We start from the raw sequence: 15,710 nt of genomic DNA on the forward strand, positions 1-15,710 counted from the left end.
ACACATATATATATATATATATATATATATATATATACACATACATCTATAATAAAAAAACAATAAATAAATTAAATATAATAAAAAAAAAATTATTTAATGTTTTATTAAATTCAAAATGATTCCATTTAACTTACAGTATTCTCACAAAAAAGTACAGAAGCACTTTTTACAGTGTAGAAAAAATGACAATAGAAGTCAGTGTATCAGTATCAGTGTATCAAAGCAGGGATAAGATGTAGCGTGAGACTCCACAACTACATCCAACCCACATAATCCGCCCACCCAAATCACAGAGGCAAGCGTCCAGCCGTGAATTCCACAGCAAAGTGGACTGGGCTCTCTGAGATAGGGCTGAGTACCGAGCCCTGATGCACGCCACCTTAGATCACCCTAAATTTAGATACTTGAGCAACAGAGCAGAATGCAAAAAAGTGGTGCTATCCTGGAGTGATACTCTGCTCAAGAGTGTAATTTAAGAAGGGTTTGCAGACAAATGGTAGATCTTAACCACCCCCCAAATGCATGTATATGAACTGAAGCGTTCTTTAATGGCTGTTCTGTAAACCCTTAAACACTTTCACCCCTCATTTTTTTCCATTTTATGAGTCTCTGTGATGGATGCCTTTGGTAGACCGCAGGGAGCAGTGGCTGTCTGGATGTTAGCAGCCCGCATTTTGTGGCTTTCAGTGGGGGTAGTGGGGGTCCATCAAGCTCCCCTGCCAACTATTAACAGGGGTATCATTTCAGAGACGGGGAGGGGGGGATAACTCTAATAATACCACAACAGGGGGCGAGAGTGGCCCGTGGGGCCTTGTTGAAGCAATGAAAGGAAACTGGACACACAGAGGTCGGAATGCAGACACGCTCAACACTGGTTTCAGTGGTCATTTTATTCGGATAAAGAACCAACTAATGAAGCCTGATTCTTGTCCAGTTCTGGTTGAACAGAGTGGGATCAAATGTATTTTTACTGCCGCCGTGTAAACAGAACACTCCTGTGAAGTCACCAGAAATCCTGAGTAACAGGTGAAAGGATTCATCTCTACAGGTCGAGAATATTTCTGAATGAAAAAAATACCTGACTGTATTGAGTTGCAATGCATAGGATGTGGCGAGACTGTCTTGGGATACCTGAGGATTCACGGTTCAGTGGATTATTGGTTATAAAAGGGAAAGGATTGATTTATATGTTTATTCAGACACTTGTAGCGAAGCCCCGACGGAATCTGCAGACTTTTTCCGTATTTTCTGCACTGAATCTCTGGAAAAGTCTGCCGAATTATGCAGAATGGATTTGTCTTAATATGTGTTAAATGGAACTAAAAGTATACTAGTACACTATATTTAGTTTTCATAGCTGAAAGCAAAATCATATTAACCAAAATAACAAAATAAACTTTTGTTGATCTTCCTGAGTGATGAACATTCCAATTGTGTTGAAAGTTTTAAACCTTTCTCTTGAACTTCCTCCAGTTCCATGTGAGCCTGTTTGTACAGTAACTAACTGAATGCTAAGGATGAAGCCAGTACTGAATCACTGTCTGCTGGATAAACTCACACAAAGATATTGGACAGGTTTAGTTTACAATAAATCAGAGGAGGAGAGGTAATGTTTGTCTACATGACATAATGACATCTTATGACCCCATAGAATCAAATGACCTAGAAATACTCAGTAGTGAGTGAACGATAGGGCTGGAAGATGCAGCTATAATATTCAACAATACAGATATTTTCCAGTCTTTTGATAATATCCCCTCCCTCTCCTCCAAAAAAGAATGTAATTTATGTAATGAATGTCTTTATGTAATATGAGGAACAATCGTCTGATAAATTAACAAACAATCTCAACACTTTTATTGCCGCTTAAAGACATCATTAAAATACGTCATCTTTCAAAAGTTTGGGTTCATGTTTTAAATACAAACATACATAAATTTATATGTGGATCATGGTTTCCACAAAAAAATTAAGCAGTACTGTTTTCAACATTTTTGAAGGATCATGTGACAGAAAATTCAGGTGGCTGAAAATTTAGCTTGACGTTTTAAAACACATTCACATAGAAAACAGTTATGTTTAACTGTAATATTTACAATATTACAATTTTACTATATTTTATATTGATCAAATAAATGCAGCCTTGGTGAGCATGAGAAACTGCTTTCAAACACATAAACAAAAACATAGAGGGCTTGTCTAAAATGCTCTCATACTTACACAATTAATCTAATGCCATGCTTTTTAGGGATATTGATGGCCAAATGAAAAAGTGAATTAAAATTATGACACTATTCAATATTTTGCTTAATTTTGTGTTGTCAAACCAGCATAATTATTTTTTAAATATTCACCCTTGAATATTACCCAGTCCTAGAGAAAGCAGCAATGAAGTGTTCATGTGACTATATAATGTACAATATAACATAACTTTAAAAAAAAAACTTACGTTGGGTCTTCCCAGGCTACTTTGATTTCTTCCAGCTCTTGAGCCTGTTTCAACCATGGCAGCTTGGCTTCAACAGGTTGGTTCTCTGAGAAAGCAACAAACAAACAAACACAATATAAGACAACATTACTGTTAATCAAAAAAGTAAGCATGCATCAAGCAGAGCAATTAAACTCGTCTTCCTCTATATTGACAGATATTACCAAGTCTGGTCTAACTAAAACTGCAAAAAATATCAACTCTACTAAAAAAGGCCATATTATACAAGTATGCATTTTCATGCTGAACTATGCTGGTTAATGTGGCTTTGACCATGCTGCAAAACCTTCTGGTTAAGCTAGTTAAAAAAAAGTCTGATGGGAGCACTAGCACACCAGCAGCTAATACACAACAGAAACTGCTCTTTTTGTATGTATTGAAAGACTAGCTAACCACAGTACAGCATTTAATCTCAGATATGAAAAAATCTAAAATTATATCATTTTTGAGGTTCATAATTGTAAAAAGTGGTGCTTGGCTACATATCAGAGGTGATTAGTTGAGGATGGTGTGGAAAAATCAAATCAAAGATCTGGGCTGATAACCAAAAGGTTGTAGGTTCAAGCCCTGTAAGTGGTAATCCACAAACCGCACAACCTCAGGTTACTCCGAGGAGGACTGTCCCGGTATTAAGTGTTCTGTAAACTGTTTTGGAGGAAAGTGTCAGATAAAAGATGACAAAAAGATAGAGAAAGCCAAGTCGGTGCAAGATCAGTGCCAAGGGACACTCACATTTCACCAGAAACCCTTCCTGCTCCGAACATCTGTAGTACCATCACTGGGTCATACGTCTTACTGAAGATTACAAAGCTAGTTTGAGTCCGGCTGCTTCCCCTCCAACCCCCAACCCAAAGACAGCTAATAAAGCTCAACATAAATCTCCATGTGACAACCAAATATTTATGCAAGCAACCATTTATTGATCTGGAACAGGATTATCACAGCTGCTGGTGACAGCAGTAAAGTTTCGCAGTAGAACATGCCCAGGGCTCAGGGTTTGGCTCTTCAGTCTGGGTTTCTGGGTTTCTCTGATGGCAGACGTCCTCAGATTTGGCGTGCGGGAAGGTCGAGATGAAATAGCAGGCGATGGAGCCTCTGTCATTTCAACCCACTGAGTTTTTACAAGCATGTCAGTCTCAAGTTAAGTGTGGAATTGATTGATTCGAACAGAATTACTGGTGAAAAAAGCGCACAGATGTTTCTGATTACGGTTTCTTGAATTTTGGCTGATATTACATTTAAAGGAATACACTACTGTTCAAAAGTTTGGGGTTGGAGAGATGTTTTTGAAATGTCTCTAATTCTCAGCACATTAGCTATATTTATGTAATCAAAAATACTGTAAAAAGTCATATTATGAAATATTCTCGCAATTTCAAAACTGTTTTCTATTTGAATATATTTTATAATTTAATTTATTCCTGTTCATTTTCAGCATTACTCCAGTCTTCAGTTTCACATGATCCTTCAGAAATCATTCTAATATGCATTATATGCTACTCAAGAACATTTATTATTATTATTAATGTTGAAAACATATGCTTAATATTTTTGCAGAAGCCATGTCTTTACTGTCACTTTAGATCAATTTAATGCATTCTTGCTGAATAAAAGTAATAAAGAGAATCTTACTCAACCCGAACTTTCAAAAGGCAGTGCACTTCACTCAAAAACCCACTCTCATTTGTGACCCTGGACCACAAAACCAGTCTTAAGTGTCAATTTTTCGAATAAATAAGCTGAATAAATAAGCTTTCCATTGATGTATGGTTTGTTAGGATAGAACAATATTTGGCCGAGATACAACTATTTGAAAATCTGGATTCTGAGGGTGCAAAAAAAATCAAAATATTGAGAAAATTGCCTTTAAAGTTGTCCAAATGGAGTTCTTAGCAATGCATATTACTAGTCAAAACTGAAGTTTTGATATATTTACGGTAGGAAATTTACAAAATATCTTCATGGAACATGATCTTTACTTAATATCCTAATGATTTTTGGCATAAAAGAAAAATCGATAATTTTGACCCATACAATGTTTTTTTGGCTATTGCTACAAATATACCCCAGTGACTTAAGACCGGTTTTGTGGTCCAGGGTCACATTTCATTTCAAACCTGTGCATTTGTTCAGTGGAACACAAAAGGAGAATTATAAGGGATCTTCAAGCTGCTCTTTAGGTTTGGAACGACATTATGGTGATTCAATGATGACAGAATTTTCATTTTTGGGTGAAGCATTCCTTCAATGAAAATTTGGAGGATTTAAGCAAAGCTTGTAAATGTAAAACACGTGTGAGGAGGAAAGTGTTAGACGTCTAGATGACAAACACCTCCTGTTATGTGCCTCACATGTCTTCTGTCTCGAATAAGGACGTTTGATTCATGAGCAGACGGGACTGTGTTTGGCATGACTTGGCATGAAAAAAAGTGCAATTTATACATGTACTCAGACAAATTGCTTGAACTAATTACACAAGACTTCATGACAAGTGTGTCTTGCCAAAAAGACGTAACATATTTAAGTGAGAAAAGACACGGTCACACGGAGAGAACCAGATGAAAAAGTGTTATTGAACCGAGGTTGCTCTTTTTAAAAGAGTTATCAGTCATGCTTCAACTTAGATGTTTCTCCAAAAATAGCTTTGGATTGGATGGAATAGAATAGAATAGAATAAATGTTGTCAGGAGTACAGAGCTATAGTGTTAGGAAAACAAAAATAAAATAAAAAATATGCACATATTCATGTAATATGTGCATATTTTTTATTTTATTTTTGTTTTCCTAACACTATAGCAAGAAATATAATATATATATATATATTACATATTCATGTAATATATATATATTTTATATTTCTTGTTTTTGTATTTTGTGTATATATATATATATATATATATCCAAGTGTGTAAGTAAAGAAATGTTAAACTATGTTAAAATATTTATAAATAAAGTGAATTATATTTATGGACATTGTGGATCATGGACTCAAATTGAACCGCTTGTTGAATGTTTTTTTTTTTCATTTTGTCACATAAATAATGCAATCACAGTCATAGCCATACATCCATTCAACAGTAATAATAAAGTCAATCACAATTCATTTCACTTTTCAGAATTCATTATTCAAAACAACATTCTAACTAACATTCTAATAGCTCTGTGGTCTTTTTAATGACATTTTTATTTATTTTCAACCACTTGTTGAATTAATTTCTGATATGAAAAGTAAATTGTAGTTATTGATTCACTAATTTTACTTTATTTCACTGGTGGCTAGGGAAAACAACAGAGATCATAATGAGATCTCAAAAGAGATTTAATTCTCATGTTTTCTTCTCCGGGAAAGACAGTAGGTGCGTTTCCATTACAGATTTGTGCAAAACTTTGGCAATATTTTCTGAATGTCAATAAAAAAGTATTGCGAAATGACGGCATTTCCATTAACCAATGTAATGCGGCTAAAACGTAACCTTTTGCCTCTCGCGAGAAGTCATGGCAACGGATTTTGGTGGGATTTTGACGGATTTTGGCTATATTTATTCAAAGGAGGCTTATGCGTGTATCTTTACAGAAGCAGCAAAGAGAGCCGCTTCAGAAACGTGTGTGGCGTGGCTGGAATAACCATAGACTGTATAAAAACATTAACACAAGCATTGAGTGGCCGTAATCAGCTTCAGTGACCGTATCAGAGCCACACTGCACCGCAGACGTGTGCAATGTAAATTGTCTAAGTATTAATAGTAGGGAAAGCCCCTTATACTGGAGCGCGGCCACTTATGAAGTGTTTCTTGGAGGTTATAGTACATTGAAGAATGATCATATGACTTTTTACATACGCCATGTGACCTGTAAATGCGAAAAAGCCGTTTCCATTGCAGTTTTGCGAATTAATCCTTTTTCGCATTGCCTGAAAAACCACCTCATGCGAGCGTAAAAACTTTTTTGCGATATATGGCCATTTTTTGCAAAATTGACGCGTTCCCATTAGGCGTATTTTCAATTAGCAATTCCAATTTGCACAATTTGAAGGGTAATGGAAACGCGCCTGTCAGAAGGAACAGGGATCTGACAGGAAAATAAAGTAACTTACAGGGAGAAGTCTCAGGTATTAATTAACTCCACAGCAAGAAACTGCTCTAAAACGCACCGTGACTGACTCTCGATGAGCTCACGGTGTCGGTCTGCACTTCTGGAGCATTTCATATTCAGATCACACATTATTTCATGAGCGTCTGTCTGCGGCAAACACTCCTCTCTCCTGTCTGACAGCTGTAGGCACTGACTGCTCCCTAATGGAGACCTCTTTGGCTAGTGAGCTTCCCTGCTGCCTACATAGGTAACATCCTACACTAAGATGGAAGACTCTATGCCAGGGGTCCCCAAACTTGGTCCTGGAGGGCCGGTGTCTTGCAGAGTTTAGCTCCAACTTGCCTCAACACACCTGCCTTCAAGTGTCTAGTATGCCTAGTAAGAGCTTGATTAGCTGGTTCAGGTGTGTTTAATTAGGGTTGGAGCTAAAGTCTTCAGGACACCGGCCTCCAGGACCGAGTTTGGGCAGCCCTGCTCTATGCAGTCAGCAATTCTGTACCTCATTCAAATACAAATTACATAAATGATAAACGTTTCTTTCCTGCAGTTCACTATCACAGATTTTTTTGCACTGCACATTCTCATTATATTCTCTGTGATAGATACATGCAATGCTGCAAAATGGTGTTATTTAAAGGGCAGCATAATTTTATTACTAGGTTTTGGAACAGAGACTTTAAATGCTTCCCTGAAACAAATAAGTTCTGACAGCATTTCAATCATATCAACGATTTAATGTTAGTTTTTATTAGAAGATGAATGGAGCTAAACAGTGACTGCTCACTTTATCAGCGACCTTGGCTCCAGATTTATTTCCCATTTATTTTCTATGAAGGCATTTTAAGAAAATTCTTCCATAAAGAGATCAAAGCCTTGAATGAAACTAAGCAGCTACGATGAATCACAGTATTACATCGTTTGATTCGACAAAAAAACTTATGAGAAAGAAGGCAGCACTGAATGTACAATTCACCAAGACTCTCCGAGAACGCATTGCGACAAGGTCTATGAAAAATGTTCGAGAAATATTTCATATCATATTTCATCTTTTAATTTGTTCCCTCAACAACTGTCATTTTTATTTAAGAACCAAGGATTTTTAGAGTCTTTGACAAACCTGGATATATACGTGATTCTTAAATGTGTGAATTCTAGACCTGGTCATGAAAAAAAATAAAAAAAATAAATAAATAAAATGTAATAAAATAAAATATATATATATATAAAAATATATATATTTTTTTAAATACAAAATATAATAAGAAAAAAATTTAATAAAATAATAATTAAAAAAATTTAATTAAAAAAATTTATTAAATTAAATATTTGTTTATTTATTTAAATGAAATATACATTTTCTAACTCTGTCAAGCTGTTATTAGATAAAAAATTGCTATTTATGAGGGAAAATAAAATAAAAAAAACTGTAATCACAAATGACTAGAAAAGTTGTGTAAATTTATGGATAATAAAAAGTTTAAACTATGAAGAACATTCACTTTTGGAATCATGTAATGTAATTATTTGAATTATTTATAATTGTTTTATTTAATCATTTTAATTAAATATCATTATTATAAATAATTGACAATATTTATATAAATATTAAAATAACCATTTAAATGGCCACTCCTAGTTTCTTTAAATAAAAAAAAGTTTGAAAATGAGCAGTTTTGTGATTACAGCAGAAGTGTTAGAAATATTTTTAGGGGCCTTCAAATATTGTCTTTGACAATGAGGGGCCTTTGAGTCTGAACAGTTGAAAACCACTGTATTAAAGCATCATGTAGTTAGCTTAGCAATATGCTAACATCAAAATGAGATGGAATTAAATCTTTTCACATGTGCAGTCCCTGCCTATGTAGAATGTTTCAAAATCCACATACTGTATACGGTTCTATTTCAGTGAAGATGCTGACTATGTAGGCAGTAGGGAGTAAAGTAGCTCACTCGAATGTGGATCTTTTTAAAAGATCACTTTATTGTTGTTTGTACCTCGTGGTTTGTGGCAGGCGACGGGGACCAGGCAGTCCTCTTTGATATGGGGTTTGAGGTGGGGACTGCAGCCGCCAGTGTGTTGCCCACTGTGATCCACACACAACACGACTCTGTACCGCAAGCCTGGGCCGCAGGTGACCGTGCACTGGATACAAAACCACAAACAAATACATGGAGCAGTCCAGACGTGCTGATATGTGATCATATTACATTCAATATGTGCTGTGAAAGCACTATACAAATTACAATTTAACTGAAATTTGCTTATGTATGCCAAGAGTAAAGTGAAAATATGTGAAAATAAAAGTTTGGGGTCTGTAAGATGTATTGATTTAAAAAAAAAAAAAAGGTTTTCAAAGAAGTCTCTTTTGCTCAGCATGCCTGGATTTATTTGATCAAAAATACAGGAAAAACAGCATTGTGAAATATTATTACAATTTAAAATAACTGTTTGGATTTTAAATATATTTTAAAATGTAATTTATTCCTGTGATCAAAGCTGAATTTTCAGCATCATTACTCCAGTCATCAGTGTCACATGATCCTTCAGAAATAATGTATTATCATATATTTAAATTCTAATATTATATAATATCTATTGTATATTAGATATTTTTATTAGATAATATCTAATATTCAGAAATCATTCTAATACACTGATTTGGTGCTCAAGAAATATTTCTGATTAAAATGACAAACACGCACAACAAAATTACTAAAAATGTAACTAAAACTAAAACGAAAACAGAAAATATAAAAATAAAACCCAATTAAAAATAGCATCTCAATTAGGGCTGCACAATATATCGTTTCAGCATCGATATCGCGATGTGCGCATCCGCTTAGTTCCGCTTGTTTAGTATAGGCTACTGATCGTTATATTTATACTGATTGTTTTCTTTGCTCACACACAGACACGGTGTCTACACCGGACGCGACAGCTGTACAGAGATACCCATTTTAAATACATTTAGTAGCAGAGCACGCGATTTTCAGTGCTGGAAATCCATTTATCCTGTTGAAACTTCCACGTCGTCGTGGAGAGCGCAGGTCACGGTTGCTTAGCAACGGCAGACGCCAGAAAGCGCAAGCTCCCGAGTATGGGATTACATCTCTGCCGCAATACAGCATGCGAAAGATCATATTTTGAGTGCGCAAAAGTTCGAGTTTTGTGGAGAAAATGTTTGTCTCGCAAAGAAGAAAGTATTTCGAGCGCACGAAAATCAATTTTGCATTTAAAACAATTGAGAAAGAAAATGGATGTGTTACAGTATATTGGTTTACAGCAGTTTAATGTTCCTGAGGCTTTCTGTGTTATGAATGTTAATCAAACAACAAAACAAAGAAAAATCACTTTTGGCGCTTTAACACAGATTTATTAGATTTGATTTATACAGTGAAGACTATGCAGTGTTATTTTACATTTGATTATTCAATTTCTGTGCCTGAATAATGTTAGGCTTACCTGAAAAATATAAAGCACTGCTTATTTCATTTGTATCCTTGTTCTGTTATTTATCTATGCTTTGTAATTTGTTTATTTGCTATGTTGATTTACTTGCCTGCTGATTTTTGGTTTTTGGGGTGTTTTTTTTTCATATCGCAAAATATATTGCAGAAAAATAAAATATGACAATGTGAGTTTTTTCCAATATCGTGCAGCCCTACTCTCAATGATACCAAAATAATCTGCTTTACTGTTTATTATCAGTTGAAAACAATTGTGCAGCTCATATATATATATATATATATATATATATAAATCAAAATAAACATAAACATCAAATAAATATAGTCATAAAGACAGGCTACTCATTATGGTGTCATAATTTTTTCAGTATTCAGTATTTTTTAGCTTATTAGGTTGTAGAACAGAGCTATAGATGGTCAATGGTCATCAGAAATGGAAGAAGAGGTCAGTAAAGGTCACTCACCTGAGACCACTCCATGGCCATCCACTGCGGACACTCAAAGGTGTTGCAGTTCTGTTTGCTGATTGGTCGAGGAGAGTGTGTGCACTTCCACTCCTCGACCTGCACGATCTGCCCATGGACGTCCTCCTCGACACACCCCACGCTTCTCTCCTGAGAACCTCCTCCACACGACACCGAACACGACGTCCACGGGTTCTGCTCCCACCTGCACCAATATTACACACTTCATATTTAGTAGATAAGTAGTAACTTTGTTATGAAATATGTTGTAATGTAATAATGTGAAGGTGTCAACAAGGCGAACACATTTACAGTAAAAACAGTAAAATTGTGAAATATTATTGCAATTTAAAATAACTGGTTTCTATGTGAATATATTGTAAAATGTAATTTATTTCTGTGATGCAAAGCTGAATTTTCAGCATCATTCCTCCAGTCTTCAGTGTCACACGATCCTTCAGAAATCATTCTAATATGCTGATTTGATGCTCAAGAAACATTTCTTCTTATTCATAATTTTCAGTCACGTGACTGGCTCGAAGACCTGGCGGGCAAAAATATCCATAGAACTGCAGCACAAGTCTGTCAATCTATTCCAATCCAAAAATATTTAGATCACCTCTCAAAAGAATAAAAACAACGGTATGTGAACAAAATGCGAATTTTGGCCATTAGCAATCCATATAAAGCACCTGCCGCAATATTTCAATCACTAAAAACAGCGGGACATTCTAAAACATTTAATGTGAAAACACTTAAAGTGCCTTTAACACAGTGATATTAAAAGATCAAATTCAGTACACAGAATTTGCATTCAGTGCTTTATACAGGCAAGCAAATGAGCCCAGAATATGAACGCAATGCGCTAAATGGTTTAAGTGTTTTCTTTATAATGGTGTTCTATGGGGAAAACATTTAATATTAAACTCTGCGCTTATATTCTGGGTTCATCTGCTTGCCTGGACAGAGTATGCATCATTAATAAGGTGCATATTGAATTTGGCCTTTAAATATCACTGTCTTACTACATTACTACTTAATGCAAACTTTGTAAAACTTACAAAGACTTACTTATTAAACACTTAATAAAATAAACTTTAACTGATATATAATATAATATACAGTAATTATGCTAGTTGCCAAGGCATTTCTTATTTATTTAGTTTTTATTTACTTTATCTTAGACATTTTAAACAACAAAAACTAAGAAAAATTACAAAAAAAAACTAAACTACTAAAACTTTACCTAATATTAAAATGAAAGCAGAAAATATAAAAATAAAAACACTGAAACAAAAGCATAAATTCAAAATATTAATAAAATCTGAAAATAGTGTCTCAGTGATACCAAAATAATCTGCTTAACTGTCACTTTTGATCTATTTAATGTTTGATCTATGATTAATGAAAGTATTAAAGTATTAATTTATTAAAGTATAAAGTCTTACTGACCCCAAATCTTTAACGATAATGCATATACCATGGAATGGAAGCAATCAAAATCAACAAAAGAGCAATGATACACAAGTGCTATAACAATGGTACATTCAAATTTTGTGATTAAAATTAACTTGTTGCATTCAAAATCACTGATTCTCTTTTATGCCATCTCTTTTATTTTTCATTCATTTAGACAAAATAGTGAAGAATTTGATCATTTGATCATTCATTATCAGTAATCAGCCATAATCTGAAAATGATTATTGGCTTGTCAAATTCCAGATTTTAAAGCATCATAACTGTAGGTGGGCCAACGAGTGCTTTTAGTGAATTCAAACCATTGGGAATGATTAAAAATCACTGTATCTAATCAATCTATAACACTTACCCCCTCCGCAGGTGACAGAGCAGGGGAAGAAGTCAGTTTCCCTCCACTGGTAGCGAATAGGCTGGTAAAACATGAACTGCATCACTGTGTCTTTAAGGCCAGCGTACTTCACCTGGGGAGAACCCAAATTCACTTATAATGTTTACTTAAAAGTAATGCCGTTTACTTTTAATAGCCATATTCCTAATCACATCTCAAAAAATGAGAAGCATTATCAGATAAAAGCGCATTCATTTTTAAAAACCAAATGATTTTGACATGTATAATAAGCAGCAAATTTACTCAAGGGGTCCACAGTCCAACTCATGTCATAATTTCCATATAAAACACAGCATGCATCATCTGCCACTGAATATCCTCTAGTCTTGATTTCTGGGACTGTGATGATTAGTTAAATACTGTTTGCGTGATGCTGCAATTAACTACAGTAATGAGTCATGTTCAATTACAGTAAGCCGCGGTGTCAAGACTAATCAAGAATCCTCAGGTCAAGAGATGAGAAAGTCTAACATGATTACAGTCATATTGTGCCATGTTTACATTCACATGGAGAGTAAACACTGATTCTCTCTGCTGCTTTAAACTCATCATGAAGCTTCAGTTTGCATGCAACTTTCACAGTCATTAGTATTCAATACATCTAAAAATACTACAGGTTCATGATGGAACTGCAGAGGGTTTGTGAAAATGACTGCCAAAATTAAATAAAAATAATTTTATCTACCTTTTATAAATGAAATGATATATGACCTCTGGATTTCGATTGGCAGTTTATACTTTTTTAGCAAGTAAAAGGCATATTATTATAGTTGTAAAAATTTCTCCCTTCAGGTTGTGGTTCACATGTCGTTTTGCGGTGCAATCTTTATTGATTTTTATAAAGTAAATATAAGAATAACTTATATTGTTAGCAATATTTCACTTACTGGACTGCAGCAACTTGTTTAGAAAAATCATGTTAAAATGTGAGTATCAAATATGATACATCAGGCATTTGAGGGATATTTATTTGCTCATCTCTCGATCATCACTGCATTATATATTTTGCCCCCACAATAAAAATGACAGAGATTTTATATTAAAACTAAGCATGTGAATAACATCTTAGCTCTGAGCTCCATAATTTCATCCATCCATCCATCCATCCATCCATCTATAGTATCATCCATCCATCCATCAGCCCCCATTTTAGTATATAATGCCCACTTTGATCCAATAAATGTCCACCCTAAACCTTTTCTTGTTGAATATTCTGTTTCCTCTGAAATATGTCATTTTATAAAAGTAAAATCATTTGCAAACTGCATTTCACATGAACTCTGTGCCCACATTTGAAATAATGTGATATAAAAAAGGTAACACTTTAAATTAGAGAAACACCATTTACTATGAATTAGTTGCTTATTAGCATGCATCTTATTATTGGCTGTTTATTAGTACTCATACATCTTCCCAGTACCTAAACATAACTAGTACAACAACTACCTCACTTACTAGCAATAAGCAGCAAATTAGGAGTTTATTTTGGGAAAACTCTTAGTTCATAGTAAATGTGTGTTCCCTAAAGTGTTAGCAAATAACCATTCAAATCCTTATTTTAATCTTTGGATCTCTCACTCCTACATTAAGTTCTCAACACAGCCATTCTAATATGTAACCTGCCACATCACAGAAAACTCATCATCCAATCTGTTTGTCTGAACAAAAGAAATGTTAGCTGCCAATTTTTATCACAAGATGCCCTCAATAAGAGCAGACAACGTGGGAATTGAATCTTTTTGAGAGTTGTTTAGAAAAAGAAGGCATAATTATATTCAGCCGCTCTCTAGCCGCTCTGACCAGTTGTTTGATTTTCCCTTACTGCTAACACATGTTGTTCTGTTGCTCTATTTATATAAAGGACCCGCAAATTATTTCCAAACCAGTGTATCAATTTGCAAACAACGGAAAGACATTTATTTATATCTGAAATTGTTAAGATCCCACTGAATATTTTTAACAATGAACGGCGATTTGATATTTTACGACTTGAAACAATTAACAATGCAATTATTGGCACATTATAAAAGAGTGATATCTACAACATTTCAATGAACAAATCTATAGGGCAAGTTTATAAACCTGGCTGTTAGATATTGGATTATACGAATTTGTTTTCTTTATTTTTCTAGTCTTTTAAGGTATTTTCTGTATGGCAAACATTTCCCAATTCATTACTTAAAGGGGTCATATGATGCAATTTCAAGTTTTCCTTTCTCTTTGGTCTGTTGTTCGTGCATAGATAAGATCCCTAAAGTTGCAAAGACTAAAGTCTCAAACCCAAAGAGATATTCTTTATAAAAGTTAAGACTCGTCCACGCCCTCCTAAAATGCCTCGGTTAAACATGCCCCCACATGTCTACATCACTGTGTGGGAAGATTTGCATAACACCACCCAAATGTTCACGCAAAGAAAGGCGGCGTAACTTTGATTCTCGCTGTAGTATTGTTGTTGCTGCCGCCATCATGTCGTGGTGACGCTGTGTTTCATTGTGAAAGCGAAACTGCTTTGTTTGGTCTTCCAAAAGAGGACACAACTAGAAATCAGTGGTTCCCCTTCAGGAACTCGAGCTGCGTCGAGATTGCTTTGGGAACGCCCTTGCGTGACCGCGTTCTGAAGCACGTGTCAAATCTGTCCAATGGAGCAGCGAGACGTCACGAGCAGGGTGACATAAGCACTAGAAAGCATAAAAGCGCATCCGGCCGAGCACAAACCAGCTTCTGCTCTTCAGTAGCGTTCTGTGTATGTGTCTGTCTATTTACTGTTGTCTGTCCGCACAAGCACTCATATACAGTATATAAAACAATGAGAAAGTCTATGGCGAGCGAACGGCAGTACAAACGCTGTGTGCCTCCCTGCCCACGATATCTGATGGCAGGGGATACACACGATTTGTGTGTCGTTTGTTTGGGAGCGGAGCATGCACGGTCAGCTCCCGAGGAGGCTGATTGTCATGACTGCGAGCTGCTCTCGCTGCGCACGCTCCACTCTTGCCTGGCCGTGTTTGATGTCTGGCCGGCTCCTCATATCGCCAGTCACAAAAACAGAGCGTTGCAACCCACACCCCTCCGCAAAAAGAACGGGGGTCGGGGCGACGCTCTCAGTCAGGGTCCTCTAGACCGAAGACTGATCTGCGGAACGTTATTTTGTCGAAGAGGACCTCGACTAAGCGGTCCTGACGCCAACATCCTCAGGCCCCTGAGGGCAGCCCCTCCTGGGGAGGAAAGGATAACACCTCAGTATACGGTGCCCGATCCTCCTCAGTGCCCTCACGGAGAGTCACTGATAACCCTGCCACCCTCGGTGCTTCAGGGCTCAGTGAGCTCC

General features: G+C 35.7%; 1 protein-coding gene across 1 annotated transcript in view; it reads right to left on the reverse strand.

Annotated features, from left to right (window-relative positions):
- adamtsl3 (ADAMTS-like 3) overlaps positions 1-15,710 on the reverse strand; it is a 203,776-nt gene that overhangs the window by 49,700 nt on the left and 138,366 nt on the right. Inside the window, exons 10-14 of the mRNA XM_016280432.1 lie at positions 12,344-12,455; positions 11,968-11,974; positions 10,516-10,720; positions 8,579-8,726; positions 2,453-2,537 (exon numbers count right to left, since the gene is read on the reverse strand). Coding sequence (XP_016135918.1) covers positions 2,453-2,537; positions 8,579-8,726; positions 10,516-10,720; positions 11,968-11,974; positions 12,344-12,455 — 557 coding nt within the window. The remainder of the gene's footprint in view (positions 1-2,452; positions 2,538-8,578; positions 8,727-10,515; positions 10,721-11,967; positions 11,975-12,343; positions 12,456-15,710) is intronic.

This window comes from Sinocyclocheilus grahami, unplaced genomic scaffold (assembly GCF_001515645.1).
Source record: "Sinocyclocheilus grahami isolate Dianchi unplaced genomic scaffold, SAMN03320097.WGS_v1.1 scaffold140.1, whole genome shotgun sequence".
NCBI classification, from domain to species: Eukaryota; Metazoa; Chordata; class Actinopteri; order Cypriniformes; family Cyprinidae; genus Sinocyclocheilus; species Sinocyclocheilus grahami.